We start from the raw sequence: 18,179 nt of genomic DNA, 5'->3' as shown, positions 1-18,179 counted from the left end.
GACATGAATGGAAATGAATGCTACTTGGGTTGAAGGAGATGTCAGATAGAGACACGGATATGAAGATAGATGACATACATCAAAAGGAAGGGCAGCATAAGGAGGGTAATGGCAAAAAAAAAAAAAGAGACAGTCAAAGTGACAAACAGTTTGTGTAACTGTCACTCAGACACCAGAGGAGTGGAAAAAACAACTGACCTTCCTCTTGCCGTCTGTCACAGTGAGGGGGACTGGCATGGGAGGCCATTTGCTGCGACTGGGCGGCGCTTTTTCGCTGTTCCAGAGGATGATGATCTGGCGCGGCAGAGAGAGCATTTAGTATTTTGGAAGTGGGGGAGCCCCAGGAGCAAAAAACAAAACAAAACAAAAACTGCCACGATCACTTCCCAATTATAGAAACCTACTTCTATATAATATAAATGCTTTAAAGCGGAAGAAGACCCAAACATATATTTTTCAAGAACATGTTCTATGCAAAGCCACTAGAAACAGAGCATTCTGATAAATATTGCGTTTGTGGAATAAGTGTTAATCCACTCGTTTTTAGCCATCTCTGGGGGCGGCCATTTTGTCTTCTGTTGACTGAAAATGACATCACAACTGCTCACAACGACCAATCACGGCTCAGATTCAGAAAGCAGGTCAGCTGTGTTGGTCGTTGTGAGCAGTTGTGATGTCATTTTCAGTCGACAGAAGACAAAATGGCCGCCCCCAGAGATGGCTAAAAACAAGTGAGTTTTGCTGCTTAACTTATATTCCACAAACGCAAAATTAATTAACTAGTGGGCCTGTTGGGAACATATTCTTGAAAAATATATGTTTGGGTTGACTTCCGCTTTAAATCTGATTGGACAAAAAATATGTAAAATCTAGCTTGATACCTTCATAGAAACTCTTGAACTGAAGTGATTTTTTTTAAAGAACACAGTATACAAATACCATCCATTATCTTTCCTATTTACTGTTTTGAAAACACAATCCGATAATATACTAAAGCACATTATTATTTCTTGATTAGGTAGTCAAATCATAAATCTTTTTTTTAACTTGTATTCCTGGACAAAAAAAAAAACAACAAATAAACGGAAGCAGAAATGATTTTTATTCTTTGCACCTAGGCCCCTCCCACAGTTATGGTGGGTCATGAATGATATAAAAAAATGATGATCATTCAGTCTTGAAAAATCGAGTATTCGTTGATTATAATGAGCAAAAGCCTTTCCCAGTTGAGTATTACATATATGTAGGCTATATAAAGTCTACTTACTTGTGAGCAGTACTTTGACTTGGAGACCACCTGAAGTAACTTCATGATTGGCTGAGACTGGGACACCAATGGAGAGACAGCGTGGATGATAGCAGTGAACTCCTGATTTGGACTGATGCCTAGGGCAAGACACAAACATCTTTTAGTTGTGCTTTTATTAAAGCGTTTTTAGAATTTTGGTCTGGGACTTTGAAATGATTGTTGTTATAATGAATTGCATCTCCAATACATTTTTTTTAAAAGGATTCTCAACCCTTGTAGACAAGAACAACAGTAAACACGTAATCATGATGGGCAAAATGGCACATTTCTCTTGTTTACCGTGACAGTTATCACAACAGTACAACAGAGATCTGCTTGTGAAATGAAAATGATTAGAGTGTTCTTTACCTAGCCCCAGGTAGAAGAAAGGGAAATGCGCAAGGTGCGTGGAATATTCTGGCAGGACAAGTAGACCTCCTGGCAGGGAGTTCCACATGTATTTGTTCCTTGATATGTGAGAAAATACACGATCCTTAATGATCTGGGGAGAAAAAAAAAATGGGAAAAGAAAACGTATTGTCATAAGTCAAGTTAGGGTCAAGCTTACAACATAATTCATTGTTTATTAATCGAGGACATATTGAGTGCAATTCCTTTTGTACAAATCTCAAAAATTCTTCAGAAAACACTAACAAACATTCATCATATGTTTCCTATGGGGGACAGGGGGAAATGTAGAAAAAAAAAAAAAAAAAAAGAAATCACTGAAAAAAAAGTTATCTGGTCCCAAGCATATTTCGTATTCAAGGATCAAAGAAAGCTATTAGAACAGTCTTTGAATCAAAATTTAATTTTAATTTTTCCATATTTATTCCAAGATTTTACCGAAGTAAATATCGTTTCCAATTGTAGTTGAAAAATACGATTAATCGCGATTAATTATGGAAAATGTTGCGATTAATCGTTTGACAGCACTCGTTTGGACACAACAGCTGCCCTCGCCATTCTCTATGCTGCACTCCTCATTTGCACCAACAGGGGGGCTCCACGAGGCGGCGACTGCGGCATCCCACCACGCTGCCCTGTGCTTCACTGACCTCAGGCTGACTGCACAGCTGTCTCCCACGGGGAGAGGTTCCCCCCTCAGCTTGCTGTATGTATATAAGCAGCTTATCACCAACCTCCAGAACCTTTCCTTTATTATCTCAAGCATAAATCCCCAGCAGCAAACACACTCGGGATAGCCAGACTTTGCTTTTATAAACATGGAAGTGCAAAGGAAACATGCACTGCTCACTGTGTGGTCTTTCCGAATTTCAGAGGGGAGAAAAATCTTTGTGTTGTCTGTACTAAAAACAAATAGAACAAATGTCCTGTGCAGGATACTATAGTAGAAATTTAGGGAAGGAAACTGTAGCGAAGTAGGCACGGATTACTCTGTCATTTCTAATGGATGATTAAAGTGAGTGTGAGGCGGAATAGGACGTGTCCTGACTGAGATTTTGGAACATAATGATAAAGTATGTCATGTCTATACATTAAAGGGGTCTTTGAGACTGCAGGCATCTCAGGTGTGCGCTTTGAAAATGTGTCCCGCAACTAAAAAGCAAGAACAAAGTCAAGCCAGTAAAAGAAACGTAGGAATTGGGAGCAGTGATCGGAATCCAACTCTATAATCATAACAGAGGACCGTTTGATTCAAATAGAAATCTCGCCAAGAAAAGCTCTTCTAAAGGAAGCAATCATGGCACCGCACGGGCAGTAAACAGCAGAGAGGCTTTGTGTGCATGACTGCAAACGAAAAGCAGCCTTTTCCCGGCAGCCGGTTGTTTCTTTTTGCAAACATTTTCATTGCAAAGGAAAAGATCCGATGCATTCCTTTACGGAATTGATGGGCGCGGGGAGGCTGACTACTCATAAGTTAAAATACTTTCATGTTTCAGCTTGGTACATAGCAACCACAAGAAATTAAAGTCAACCCCAACATTTTTCTACGCAGGCCCACTAGTTGAAAAACGGCATTCTGGTTAACCCTTTCATGCAAAGTGGTCACTACAAAAAATATATTTCTATTTTAAATAATAACATTAAATCATAATTAATGCATGTAAGGGTTAAAAATTTTATGTTCTAATTTAAGGCAAAAGCAACTTTTAAATAGCTGTACACTGTAGTGACCACTATGCATGAAAGGGTTAATATTGCGTTTGTGGAATATGACTTAAGCAGCAAAATCCACCCATTTTTAGCCATCTCGGGGCGGCCATTTTGTCACTTCTGTCGACTGCAAATGACATCACAGTTGCTCAGGGCTCAGGTAAGGACCAATCAGAAAACAGCTTCAGAAAACAGGTGAGCTGTGATTGGTCTTTACCTGAGCCCTGAGCAACTGCGATGTCATTTTCATTCAACAGAAGTGAGAAAATGGCCGCCCCCTCAGATGGCTGAAAACAGGTGGATTTTGCTGCTTAACTGACATTCCGCTAATGCAATATTAATCAGAATGTCATGTTCAGACTAGTGAAGGCGCATACGACATATTATAGCTGATTTTTGGGGGGTTAACATCCTCTATAACAAAGAAAAATTACTGTCCATGCAACATTAAAGCAACACAATTTTTTTTTGTGTGCCAGGGTTGCTCCCATCCTCCTCAAAGTTGCCTAGTGTCAGTAAAAACGATAATCTTAAAAAAAAAAAAAAAATCTTTAATTTGAATGTGTATGTGATGTCGCAGAATACAACGTGACAAACAGTACTAATTTAGTTAATTTCTATCTTCAAAATTAATATTCTACTGTAAGCAATGTTGTCATAATTCATCAAAACGCATGAAAACATGGTTACATTTGAAATCATGGTTCATTTGTTTTGCATCCTGTCAAGTGTGGCTAGAAAACGTTTGGAAACAAAGCAAACAAAAACGAATTCAGCTTTCAGAACATTGTTCAGAACATGTTTTGAGAGTCAAAGGAAGAGTTTACCTCCAGTGTGGTGAGGACTATCTTGTCCACGGAAGAGAAGTAGGCTTCCCACAGCATCTGCGTTCTCTGTCTGAGAGCCAAAACTCGCTCATTTCCGACAGCTCTCACTGTAGATGGCACCTGAAGAGAAAAGATTTGACGGATGAGAAATCACCAAAAATGAACCCTAACTCGGAATTTTTATGCATAACAATGTGAGGTCAATTTATTGAGCTTTAGTATTAACGCCTTTCTTTTTTTCATTGGCATCTAAATGGTTTTTTAGGTTGTGGTTGTTAAAAAGAAGGTCAGGACTCAAGAAAGTTAAGAATGTGTGTTTACGTCTGACTATTTATTGGTGTTACCTTCTTTTCAGCCTTGCATGATAGTCAAAAATGTTAACCCTTCAAAAATATGACCCTGTACATTTAATCTTATTAAATGTCAAAAATACTCTGAATTTAACTTGGGCAAGAGTCAGGACTTCCACTGTATTTAACAGAATTAATTTAAAGTGGACCAAAATCATTTTGGCCTGAGTCAATGAGAGCGTTTGACTCTGTTAAACCATTTCAGCATCAAAAGATTTTTTTCTAATGACTGCTAAAATCTGTATTTTTCATTGGTTCGTTTCACCCATCTTTCCTTTTTCCAATTAACTTTGAAAGGTGTCATTTTCATATAGTCGCCTTTCCTCAATCAGCCTCCTGTGCAAGAGCGTCACACTCGTTGGCTTCGGATCGCAGTGTCAGCGTCAATATTGTTGCGTTATAGGATGATGTGCAATGCCGCTGATGAGGTCAGGCCCTTCATGTGCTGTATTTGGAACCCAATTAAACATGTCTCCTCTCATCAGACCTCTTTGGTCTTGTTTGGGTTCATGCGCACGGCTCCATTTCATGTCCACAACTTGGGAACAGTCCAAGCCACAGGAGAAAATGTCTCTTGTTGAGAGGGGGCCCCTCCTTTGTTTGTTCATTCTGTTTGTGTGTCACAAGAGGCAAGGGGACGACACGCAAGTCAGAGCTGGATTCGGACTTCTATAGTTATCACACAGCAGCTTCACATGATGCTACACCGTTTGGGAAAGGGAAGGCAGGCTTTGCATAACCGCTTGGCGATACAAAGCAGATCCATTCAAATCAAATTCATGTGTAAGCCTCTACATACAGCAGCTGTACTTATAGTGGATGTAATTAGTGAAGACAATGTGATTTTGTAAACAAAAGATTTCGTGTCATCATAGTAATAATAATACATTTGAACACAAAATAACAGATTATTACACATTATTTGGAAAGTACACTGGCCTGGTTTAAGGTGAGGTTATGTACAAGGATGGTAAAAATAAGAATTACACACTCGACCTTGTTATGAACATTTTCGGGGGTTTTAAAACATGCCATGTTTCCTGCTACGTATTCATCAGTGGCCAAAAGGAAAGTTACACTAGTCTGCAAGGTCAGCCCTGGAGCAATGTTTAAAAATGCTGGGCAGTTAGGAATTACATTTACAAAATTGGGACTAATTAATTCAAATAAGAGAATCTTCATCGTAACCATCAAAAACTGCTTCAAACAAACTAGCATCTTTCATCCTTTACTTGGCTTGAAGAGGAAGTCAACGCCCAAATTTTCTTGACAAGAATATGTTCTATGCAGGCGCACTAGTCGAAATATGGCATTTGTGCAATATGATTTAAGCAGTAAAATCCAGCCATTTTTGTGTACCTTGGGGGCGGCCATTTTGCCACTTGCTGTCGACTGAAAATGACATCAGAGTTGCTGAGGGTTCAGGTAACAACCAATCATGGCTCACCTGTTTTTGGAAGCTGAGCTACGATGGGTTGTTACCTGAGCCCTGAGCAACTGTGATGTCATTTTCAGTTGACAGGAAGCCACAAAATGGCCGCCCCCTGAGATGGACAAAACGGTTGGATTTTGTTTCTTAACACATATTCCACAAACACAATTGTAATCAAAATGCTGTGTTTAGACTAGTGGGGGCGCATATAACATATTATTGTAAAGAAAATGTTTTCTTAACATAAATTGAATTCCAACATAACCGCTGTACAAGTACATGAAGATGTGTCTGCTATGTGGACCATTCTTAAGACGCAACTGTTAGCATTATTATTTTTATTTTTACCATTACCTGTAACAGTAGTCTCTCGTCGCCTTCAATTACAGCCTGGTTCCATTGTATGACATCAGAAAATGGCAGCTCCCAGCCGTTGCTCAGCAACACCGGTATACATGCCGCCTGGACAGGTAAACAGAAATTAATACGCGCGCAAACTTACCTTTGTGGCTGACAGGCTGGAACCAAGCATAACACCTATCGATTTTTAATAAAACACTCTAAATCAAATGTATCCATCCTAACTATTTTCACTCGTTTATGTCTCCAAAAATATACAGACTTTCAATCTTGAGGTGATATAATGCTGTGAAGCACCTGCCGAATCAGGAAGAGGCGGAGTTCTCATGGAGCTGAAGTGAGTTGACACAGATGTCATTTTAAAATTTGACATATGTGATATTTCTAAAACAATAACTGAACACGAGGGCCAACTATTAGTATCGATTTCGGTTTCCACCCGACAGCAGTCACGTTAGCATTAAGCTAGCGGATTCGGCGGACAAAGTTATGTTTGGTTCCACATTTAACCAAATGCTGAATATATTGTGTTAAGGCAAAAAAAATAAATAAATAAATAAAAAAGACTAACACTGACTTGTGCCATTATTTTTTTTATTTGAAAACTTCTGTTAATGTGCCGGTTTTACAGTAAACTTCTCCTCGGATGCTAAATTCAAAGTCACCGCTGATTTGATAGAATTTTAAATCTGGTGAACTACATATTAGTCACTACCGAAGTTATCAGCTATTTACTGACCCGTGACATGCACAAACTCAGCATGTTTACACGCATCTGGCAGTGCGTGACCCCAACAGGGACATAACAGTGAGTAATAACTTAAATTTCTTCTTTCCCACGACGCCCTGCAGGTTTTGTTGAGGGACTTCCAACACACGCAAGAGCAAATGCGGCTGACCCCGTTGACAGTGCTGCTGACTCTTAAGTTTACTAATGAGCAATAGCCACTCGGGATGTAAACCAGGAGGGAGCTGGTGCGGAATAAGAAGCAACCGGTTGATACGAGAAGGAGTTGTGCTTTATTGGAGTTGACTTTTGATGTTGCCTCACCCGTCTGACTCACTGACAGCTTTTTTGATGTTGCTCAGCTTTTTTCACCTTCCCGCCGGCCCTCCTCTGGACTCTCCATTACCCCCTTGGGTGCATGTTTGTCGATCATTTTCCATCTCTTGGCCCTCTCTTTTCATTTCTATCCAATCCTCCTCCTCAGTGTGGTCTGCAGACTTTATAGGTCACGTTTTTTGAATGGCTTAGTTTAAAGCACCCGAAAACACAGACAGCAGCCAAACTAGTGGCGATCAAACACTCGCTCGCGCTTTCTCCCCCCCCACCTCCCCCGGGTCTCCCACATGTGCATTTCATCCGAGAATAGACCCGCTGAAGGACAGCCTAGCAAATGGGAATACTTGTGTATATGTGCGAGTGTGTGTCAGAAGCAGCCCCGGGTTACAAGGTTGCAGTGATAATCCAAATTCTATTCAGCTATCCAAACGGAATGGCAACCAGAGAGGCTTGTGTGAGTCGGCTGACCCGAGGATGAAGTGCCCGAATACCCCACTCAAGCCAAACTGGCGGGTGTGTTAAAGCGGAAGTCCACCCAAACATATTTTTTATCAAGAATATGTTCCCAGCAGGCCCACTAGTGGAATATAAATTAAGCAGTAAAACGCACTGGTTTTGAGCCATATCTGGGGGCGGCCATTTTGTCTTCTGTCGACTGAAAATGACATCACGACTGCTCACGACAACCAATCACGGCTGACCTGTTTTCTGAATCTGAGCCGCGATTGGTCGTCGTGACCAGTTGTGGTGTCATTTTCAGTCGATAGAAGTGACAAAATGGCCGCCCCCAGAGATGGCTAAAAACGAGTGGATTAACACCTATCCCACAAATGCAATATTTATCAGAATGCCTTGTTTCAACTAGTGGGCTTGCATAGAACATATTCTTGAAAACAATATGTTTGCGTTGACTTTATTTTAGAAGCTAGCACACGTACCGTACTGTACGAGCAAGTTGGATTGTCCGTGTGTATTTTGGAAAACTGGCGTTACATATCTAAACCGCATTCGTAATTGCCAGTTCTTTGTGGGCTGCTACCAAAACGAAGAAAAAAAAGAAAAATCTTGAAAAGTGGTGTGAATTGAGTCGAGAAAAGGAGAGGACAGAGAGGCGAGACAGAAGGAGCGATGCCCGATGCCAAGCCTTGTGGGTTGTGTGCAGATTTGTCCATTCAGCCTCAATCTCACTCACACACACACACACACACACACACACACACGCACACTCACGGCGGGGCCAAGGGAGCGCAGCAGCAGCCAGGGGAGCTCAGCAATGAGCGAATCTAAAAACAGCCACTACTGTTTCCTGTTCGGGGCGCGAGAACGTCGACTTGGGTGGCAGAGAAAGGAATGCGCCATACACATTTCAACTCACTCAATCCAATTCGACGTGGTTTCACTCCAGTCAGTGCACGTTTTCCCTCATGGACGCCAGCGTATGACGACAGTGCTTGTTAACGGCGTGAATGCGTCAGCGCTTGTTTATGGGCTCGTTTCAATTTAAAAGGTCTGGCAAATTAAGCCCGACGGACGCGTTTCAATTCAACACAGTGCAATGCTTTGGACGGACCGTTTGCAGATGTGGCCATTAAGATGTCTACGTGCACGACACTATACAGTCCAAGAGGTTAAGTGACCGAGTAAACGTCATCGTACACGTCCAGGCATGCAAAAACAGCCGTTCAAGTGATAGGGACGAGCCAATTTTTAATGTGGCGCGTTAGCTAGCTCTAATGGAAGATTTGGAAGAAGAGTGAACTAAATAAAGTTTGAGGTGATGGAATTGGAAGTGTTAGTGGAAGAGAAGAAAAATATTGCAGAAAAGAAATGTATCAGTCTGATAGTTTTGGAAAGGAGAAACAAGCAGAAGAAAAAGCCAGGTTTTGTTAGATTTCATTTTATCCAGGTGTGCGGGAATTTTAATAATTATCTATCTTGTGTAACATTTCAAGTTTGGGCTAGCACAACAGGAAAACTACTCTGGGAGAGGCCAGGGCCAAATGATCCAAAAGAGAATTGAAATGAGTTCTATTATGGCATGACTCCTTCTTGTGACTGACTCCAAGTCAAACATTAGCACACTCCGAAAGTCGAAAATGGCATTGCTGAGTGGCTGTCTTGATCATTTTTTTGTTTCTGTGATTTCATAAAAGAGTTTACATTGGCCTACGTGGAAAAGATACATTCTCCCTGTTCTCTCACAATTTGTCCGCACCTCCTTCTCGCCGCAAATGAAATTTTGTGAATATAATGCAGAATTTGATGCTCTATTTTTTTTCATTTTTATTTACCTGCAAGGACTCAAGGAAGCGGAAGGAGCCCAAGCGTCGTCCTCTGGGCACCAGACAAAAGGTGGAGTTGTGGAGCAGTTCCTGGTAGTCAAACCTAAGAAATAATGAAATAACAAATCATCACTAATGAAGAGAAAAAGCAACAACAGAAGAAAAATGCCTTCCAACAACCATAGTGGTGGCATTGCTCTTCTTTTGATACATTACATTTAACAACATTCGCACCTCAAATAAACCAGAGCTTTTGCGACTACGCCGTATTGATTCCGTTTCCAGTATGTACATCAATAAATCATCCAAGCTTTCCTTTCACAGACATGTTGGATATCCAATGTGCACTATGTCGGAAAAAAAAAAATTCTCATCAGCGACTATGGCCTATTGATTTGCTGCTGTTAAACAAAAAAAAAAAAAAAAAAAGAAAACAAACATTTCCCCGCAGTGCAATATATTACCTGGGGGGTGTTCCATCAGCCTCTGCTCATATTTCATAGAGCTGCTATGTAAAAGAGCCAAAATGCAAACCCTGTGATCAATCATTCCTTCAACTGCTACCAGCGACAGGTGCTTGCATATTGGGGCCAGGGTCACACACACACACACACACACACACACGCGCGCACACACACGATTGTGTATCCCTACTGTATGAAATTGGATTTACACATGCACTCGTATCTTGCAAGCATAAAGGGAATTTGGAGATGGAATATTAAGGGATGTCCTATGTGTAAGCATGTGTTTGGGGAAAAGGACAAAATGCAGTTACCTATTATTTATGACAGAATGTGTATGCAGTTAGTGTAAGAAAATTATAAATGCACATTTCCTGTTTGTGTATGACAAATTTGGTTAGGGCCGAGCTGGTTAGTCTGACCCATTTATGTCTTTTTGTTGCTGTTTTTGTTTTGGTGCACATGACTGCGGGCCATATAGTGGATGCTGTGGAGTGTGTGTGAGGATATTCTTTAATGAGGTTATATTGTCTTCAGGCGCTATTCTATTGTGTCATGTAGTGCAGCTTGTACACCCAAGTAACACCAGGTTTCCCCGTACGTGATAACAATAGTAATATAACAACATTTGCATGTACTCTGACTACTATAAAATGGTTTCTTCATTGGTCACATTATGGGCTGTATGTGGCCTATGAGTGATCACTTGGTTAATTAAAGAAAAAAAATAAATACAAATGTGGGGAATTTTTTTTTTTTTTTTACGACAGTGGACCCACGAATACTCGTGGCTCTGCACCACTGGCAGATTTTTTTTTCAAGATGTATTTATTTATTTTTTTTATCTGTTTTGTGTTTTTTGGGGAGCAAAGTTTATATATTTTTTTCCCCCCTGCGGTCTAGCCCACGCAAGTAGCAGGGTTATACTGAATAGTTTTGAGTTGTAATATCACCATTCACCACTAGATGGCAGACATGTGATTGCATTTGCACTGGGCCTAAACTAAGGGCCGATTAATCGGCTGGCTGATTAAATCACAATGTTTAATGTTCTTATAACTTCATTAATTACAATTCGTTGTGCCACTCAATGCATTCTGGGAACCGATAAGGGAACTTCCTTTTTTGAACAACATATTTATAGAATAGGGACCAGGTCCAATAATTGAGATATCCATTACAATTAATTGGGGCAAAAAAATATTAGGCATTATATATTTTTTTAATTAATCAGCCGATTAATCGGTAATCAGTATTTTCTTCCACCAAAAATCATCATAATCTTAAAAAAAAATCCCTATCGGTCGGGCCCTAGCATGAGTAGGCCTAACTCTTCTTTTAATAATATAAAAATTTGGAGTGAGTTGATTTTTGTGAAAAATTAATTTGCTTTTCAGTAGTTCTGCGCATTTGAGCCTTTTGCATAGGGGGAAAAAAAATCTTTTGCTAAATATTTTGCACATATGCACCTAGTATGTGCATATTTAAAATGGCCTTTCTGTCTTTCATCTGGTTAGGAAGTGTGTCGTCACACATTAGCACTGATGAAATTTTGTGGCCCCCTCCAGCTTTTAAGTTGCCCATCCCTGACGTGGGCATTCATGCAGCCATTTTCTCTATCCATTCACAAGGTCACAGATACGAACTGACCCAGTCGGGTGAGTCAACCACTGAACGTGATATTGCACTGAATTATTTTCTGTTTGCACATTTCCGTCACTTGGCCCCACTTTCGCATCAGTAGAGACATGGGCCACAGCGGTGCTCTCGCCACAAGACACGCAGCACAGCGGGATTGCTCTATTTAAGTCAAAGCACCGGGCACAGTGTGACACCAGACGGATCAAAGCTCGTGCGCGCGCGCGTGCGCGCGCGTGTGTTTATGTGGCCGTCTGATAAGGAAGCTCGCCCTCGTTTGCGTATTTTCGCCATCTTCCAATCTCCCCCACTTAGTTTTAACCTCCTTCAAGTTTATTTCAACTCTCCCTGCTCATTATTGATCTCTCTTACATTGCAGTTTGCCACCTCCGACCCTTCTTTTCACGTTGACTGGAGTGACGGTTAAATAGATATCGACCTGGTTAAAGTCTCGGGGAATGGGGAGCAACAAAGGGGCGGTGCGACGGAACTATTTGATTGACAGCAGCTTCTGCTCAGCTGATCATGTTAGTTTTCTTTCAATAGGAAGGAATTGTGCTTGTGTATTAATGAACTCGGTGTGTGTGTGTGTGTGTGCGTGTTTTGAGGATGGATTTAAGTGCACGGTCGACCGAGTTTATGGATTAACTGCCACAGTGCTAACAGATCACTGTCAATAGTGCTCCTACTTGTCTACCTGATTGAGCATCATCTTCAGACGACACACACACACACGGAAGACAAAATTAGCAAATGGACATGTGCTAAATGGCATTCATTCAAATGTGATTTAAATTTTCGTTTTATTAAAGAAGGCAGTCGTTCTTTATCTGACATAGCACGTTTTTTTTTTCACAAGTCTATCTGAGAGAGATAAAAGCAGCTCGGACAAGGGGAGTTACTTTATAAATAAATACATTATCACGTTGTAATCTAACTACATATAATTGATATAAAAAGCACTACAGAGTTCAGTTCAGTTTCTGAGATTCAGTTTCCGCTACAAAATTAAACAGACAGTCGAAAAGTGAACTGATTTATTGTGAGGGGCAGTGTTTTTACTAAGCACACAAACATAAAATGTGAACAACACGTTACCATTGTAGTATCAAAAAAATATTGTCACATTGATGTCTATCCATAGCAACAATTCTCCCGTTCCTATTTGGCCTTCTCTTTTTCAAACTCTCCATCATTCTTTAATTTCTGTCATCCCTCTCGTCTTCCTGCCCTCCAACTCCCACTTTCACAAATGTCAATATTCCTTAAACCGGGGGGGGGGGGGAAATGATAGAATTTGCATCCCGGTGCTTAATCCTTTCCTGCAGCTGTTGTGCACACGTAGGAAGCATCCTCCAATGGCAAACTCAGTGACTGTTCTTGTAACAGATGGACGGATTAGCCACCTCCTTCAATCACTCCTTCGTATCCGTCTTTCATTCCTCACTCTCTGCCACCTCATCTTTATTCCAATCTTGTCACAAAACTCAAATGCAGACTTAATGTGGCTGAGACAACAAATCCAGTGACACGACTGGAAAAAAAAAGACATTTATATACATTTTTTTTTTTTGCACACATTTGCGTTCACTTTACACATTTCACAATGATGTCTCACCGTGTTCTCAGTGAAACCGTCAGTCTCACGTAATACAAAAGTCGTCGTATCGTCATTATCTGCGACTGAAGTGTGATCAAACTCAGGTATCAAAACAGCATGATCAATCCTTTCTTGTGAATTACAACCAAATGATTAAGTGCATGACGCTATTTTAATATGACTTCCTGCAAAATAAACCACCAAGCAGTTACATGTAGCACGTGGCAATTGCTGATCGAAATTAAATACGTACCGACTAATGACAAAACAAGTGAGCAGAACGTAAGAGGGAAGGAGCTGATTTGCTTACATGACAGACAACAACCCCCAAAAATGTGTATAAATAATGTAATGTAATATATAAAAATGTCTTTTTTGCCCATGATTGGTGCGCATTAATGAATACATATTTTCCCAAGATAGCCGTTTTCTAAAAAACATTCATCACTATTAGTGCTGATACTTATACTCTTATGTTACTTTACTAAACACTAGTAGAATGTAATTTTGTGACGAAATAAAAAGCTCCACACCCAACTTTAAATGTATGCCATTACATACATTCTCAAATATGTTACCAAGAGGGATGTAACGATTCACTCAAGCCCCGATTCGATTCGATTTTCAGTTGCCGATTTTCGATCGGTTCTGCAGCCATCCACAAACGCAATACGCAATGATGTTTGGCGCAAAAGCATAATTTGATCCACACATTCAAAATGTGCTTTGCATCTGGAATGAAGAAACGTTTCAAGATATCATTTTCTAGATGAATCTAATCAATTCGATTTTTGATCAATGAAATCGATTAATAGGGGCGAGTCAATTTTACAACGATTCTCGGTTAATTGTTATATCCCTAGTTACTAATGCGTTTTAATAAGTTTAAATGTGTTCAAAGTATGTCGGAGAGGGGTCTGAGATTTTCACTTATCCCAGTTGGGTTGGGTACGTGTTGCTCGGCGTTCACTCTAAAACTTTTGGCCGCACTTCAACAACTTCCGCACACAAACATCCACTCCCATATCCTGTTCATAGACACAATCCCTCCTCTGCCCAGCCCATCCCCTGTTCTTTGCCTCTTTGTCTTTATCGGCCTCTCTCCCTCCATCTCCCGTTAATTACACAGAGACCGAAGGGCTCAGCTCTCTAATCTGAAAAGATACAACCCCACGACCGGCTCATCCCTTAACACTGTTACTTATACCTCAATCCAGCACTCACACAGACAAACACACACATGCACAGAGCTAAGCAGAAACATCCATGCAAGATGTAGGATGTTTTTATTCTTTGGAACACAAAAGGGCATATGACACATCGAGAAAAGTTGTTTTGCCTTACAAAATATTCCCACAGAGATCAGAATTTAAAGTGCATCGCACATCCATTTACTGCCAAATTTGTAGCATTATGCAGATTACAGCAACATTAAATACTGTACTCCTAAGTAGTTCCAGCTAGGCTTATGAGAGTGCTTTCTGCCAAATCTATTTTAATGTTGATTTATTTTCACTTTAAACCATTTTTAGTCTTCATCCAAGGTGATTACACACTGTACAAACAGAATATTCCTGTTTTCTGATCGCGGGCCCTGAAAACGAGGGCAGAAAGCTAGCAGATTACTGTGGCTTCTTATATTTATAACTAAAATACTGTGCATATTAATACAGTGATGTGCTCCACGGAATCGCTGCTGAGTGGGTGTGACGAGCCTCATCATGCGGTGTCGTTTAGTTATATATAGAAATGGGAGCACAGCTGTCTCTCCATTAGGCTAAAAGCACAGCAGCACACTAACATGGCCACGGAGTCATCAACCCATTTGCCGCTCTTTGACAAGGGAAGAAAGATGGAAGAGGGGTTTGGAATATTTAGGAGATAGAGGGGTGAGGGTTGAGGACATTAGGTGTGATTGAAAAAAATTGCTATATGGTCTAAAAAACTGAGCAAAGCTAAATGAAGAGACAAAGGTCACGGCCCTGATTTCAGTTTGGCCTGTTGGTGTGCTGATTTTTGCTATGCTACTGCGAGGTAGGCAACATTTTGGCAGTTAGAGAGCTTGGTTGATTGTAACTTATATTTAATTACATTGACTTTCCACCCGGTTTTAGTCATCTCAGGCGGCGGCCATTTTGTCACTTGTCTGAAACTGAGCCGTGATTGGTCGTTACCTGAGCCATGAGCAACTGTGATGTCATTTTCAGTTGAAAGCAAGTGACAAAATGGCCGCCCCCTTTGTCACTTGTCTGAAACTGAGCCGTGATTGGTCGTTACCTGAGCCATGAGTGCCTGTAATGTCATTTTCACTTGACAGCAAGTGACAAAATGGCCGCCCCCAGAGAGGGCTAAAAAACGGTAAATTTTACCACTTAACTCATATTCCACAAACACAATATTAATCAGAATATCAATTTTAGACTAGTGGTCCTGTGTATCCAATTATAATTTGGTTTAAACTAAATGGGGGTATTTTTTTTTTTAAGTAGGACAGCAAATACTAAACTAGAGCAAGTTTTACAGTTTAGCTTCTTGAATAGAGCAATAGCTTAATAAAGCCACATGAGGAAAAACAAAAATTTATATATAGGAAAGAAAATAAGGCAGAGCTTTTTCACCCACCTTATGTGTCTGCTGCAAGTCTAGCGTGACTGATCTTAAATCAGGTTTTCTGCCTATAAATACAGTGCAAGGCGCCGACTCTCGACACACACACTCACAGCAGGTGCCCGGGCCAAAACCTTGCTTTCATTTCCCATTTCGACTGGATGCTTAACCGAATTTCTATCTCAAAGTGAAGAAGGCTGAGGCTTGCAATGGGACTTTGAAGTTCTCCCTTACCTTCCTCCATAATTTATGATATAAGATAAGATAGATAGAAGAGGGAGGGAAACAAAGATGGCTATAAGCTGAAAGGAGCAATGAACATGCCTTAAGATGGTCTTTTGGGTGAGATAAAAGACACTATTTATCGCCAATTTACATATCAATGACAAGTTCCGTCTCCCACTCGTAGTTTAGTGGAGGAGCGCACTAAAACCTTTGATAGTACGAAATGATCCATTATGCGTGCGTGTATATGTAAGTACAGGCGTTGGTTTCCGGGCAACGGCGGATTTAAGTTGAAGTAATTGGACAAGCCAACTGGCAGCGCACTGGGAAGCCGTTCAACAGCAAAACACACAAAACAAATCTAAGTTCAGGCGCCGTCGACATGTGTTGAAGCAAAACAGAACAACAAACATTACATCAGAGGAATAGCAGTGCCATTAAAAGCTCCGAGCAAATACTGCTACATATAGACAAGCAGCTGCACTAATAGCAGCGGCGGTTGGAACCGCCAAGCACAGGTGGGGCCTACAATAGGTATGGCTGTAGCTTCTTTTGAAGTCAAACGTGTGGGAAAGTTTGCAGAGGCTGCCGGATCACTAGGGAATGTGTGTGTGTGTCTGTGGCCATCAGTCAAATGCATAAAACCTTCCTTTCCAGCTCCCACAAAGACCAATACCTGCCACTATAAAGGCTACAAACTGGTACGGAGCATAGTGCGTTCAAAGGGTTGAAAAGCACAATGTTCCCAGGCTGGTACGACATTTTTCCGGTGTGTATTTGAATGAAATCCGTGTCACAAGAGATTAGCCGCCAGCCTGCACAAACAGAGAACGCAACTCGTTTTGAGACTTCAAACGACACTGACCTTGTGTTTTACGATGGGCTGTTTGTTTCACTGAGCCACCTCCGAATACAGCTGCTATTCATATCGTCCCATTTATCATAATATTTCCCAACACGGGTTTGTCTAATAAAGTATTCATTCCAAAAGTTGAGAACTGCTGTTTGTTGCCATCGCCATAAGTCGATAATACAATTGCTTTAGTTTACATTCTAAGATTCCTTTTACTCACTTCAGGCAGTCCTAATGAGGAAAATGAAGAAACTAGACTCTAAAAACAGTTGGGTTAAAAATAATACAATTTGGGGTCAAAAACGGACCGATTCACTGATTGGGTCAATTTGACCCACTTACTTGCGTTGTTTTGTACAAAACTACCCATTCATTGGTGTTTTCTGCATGAACAACCCAGAAAGTTGGGTCAAATTGACCCAAGTAGTAGGTTGGTCCATTTTTGACCCCAAATGTTGTTATTTTTAACCCAAATGTTTTTAGGGTGTATAGGCATATCGCTCGTATCCGTATATTTTTATGGAAATTATAAATCAACACTGTTTGCTAAGTGGATGTGTTCATCAGTTCTCTGAGGCATTTGGAAATCTTAAAGCTCATGTTTTATTGAAGTTCCAACAATAGTTGTTTGCCCACCGTGTCTGTAAGCTACAAGGTCTATATGTTTACGGGAGAATATATCTCCATCCGAGTTAAAAAAAAAACTCGAAGAAGCAGCCTGGCTTAACAGTGTTTCGTGAACCCGGATTGTCATTATATGAAACAATCTCATGCACAAGCACATCGACGACCAAAATGAATATCTCGCTCAGGACGAGTACATTATTGTTTTTCTCATACCAAATGACTATTGATTCCGAAATACAGCATTGGACGTTCTTGGTGAGATCAGCCATTATTATGGATATAAAAGCAATGATGTAGCAAACGGGTAATGTTGCCATAAATTCAATATCAGTTTTCTCTCCACTCGTTTTTTTTTTTGCTCTCGCAAACAGTATTATACATCAACATTAGTGTGTGGACACAAATCATGCCAAGTTTGGTTTTTTAATGTGTGTATCTCGGTATT

General features: G+C 40.6%; 1 protein-coding gene across 1 annotated transcript in view; it reads right to left on the bottom strand.

Moving 5' to 3' along the window:
• The window catches only part of ext1c (exostoses (multiple) 1c), a 54,529-nt gene that overhangs the window by 2,871 nt on the left and 33,479 nt on the right, over positions 1-18,179 (bottom strand). Inside the window, exons 3-8 of the mRNA XM_086015122.1 lie at positions 9,730-9,823; positions 6,370-6,477; positions 4,234-4,353; positions 1,658-1,790; positions 1,268-1,386; positions 199-294 (exon numbers count right to left, since the gene is read on the bottom strand). Coding sequence (XP_085871248.1) covers positions 199-294; positions 1,268-1,386; positions 1,658-1,790; positions 4,234-4,353; positions 6,370-6,477; positions 9,730-9,823 — 670 coding nt within the window. The remainder of the gene's footprint in view (positions 1-198; positions 295-1,267; positions 1,387-1,657; positions 1,791-4,233; positions 4,354-6,369; positions 6,478-9,729; positions 9,824-18,179) is intronic.

The sequence above is a fragment of the Filicampus tigris genome, chromosome 18 (genome assembly GCF_054856515.1).
Source record: "Filicampus tigris isolate MCC_2025a chromosome 18, RoL_Ftig_1.0, whole genome shotgun sequence".
Taxonomy (NCBI): domain Eukaryota; kingdom Metazoa; phylum Chordata; class Actinopteri; order Syngnathiformes; family Syngnathidae; genus Filicampus; species Filicampus tigris.
This window is presented reverse-complemented; position numbering and strand designations above follow the sequence as displayed.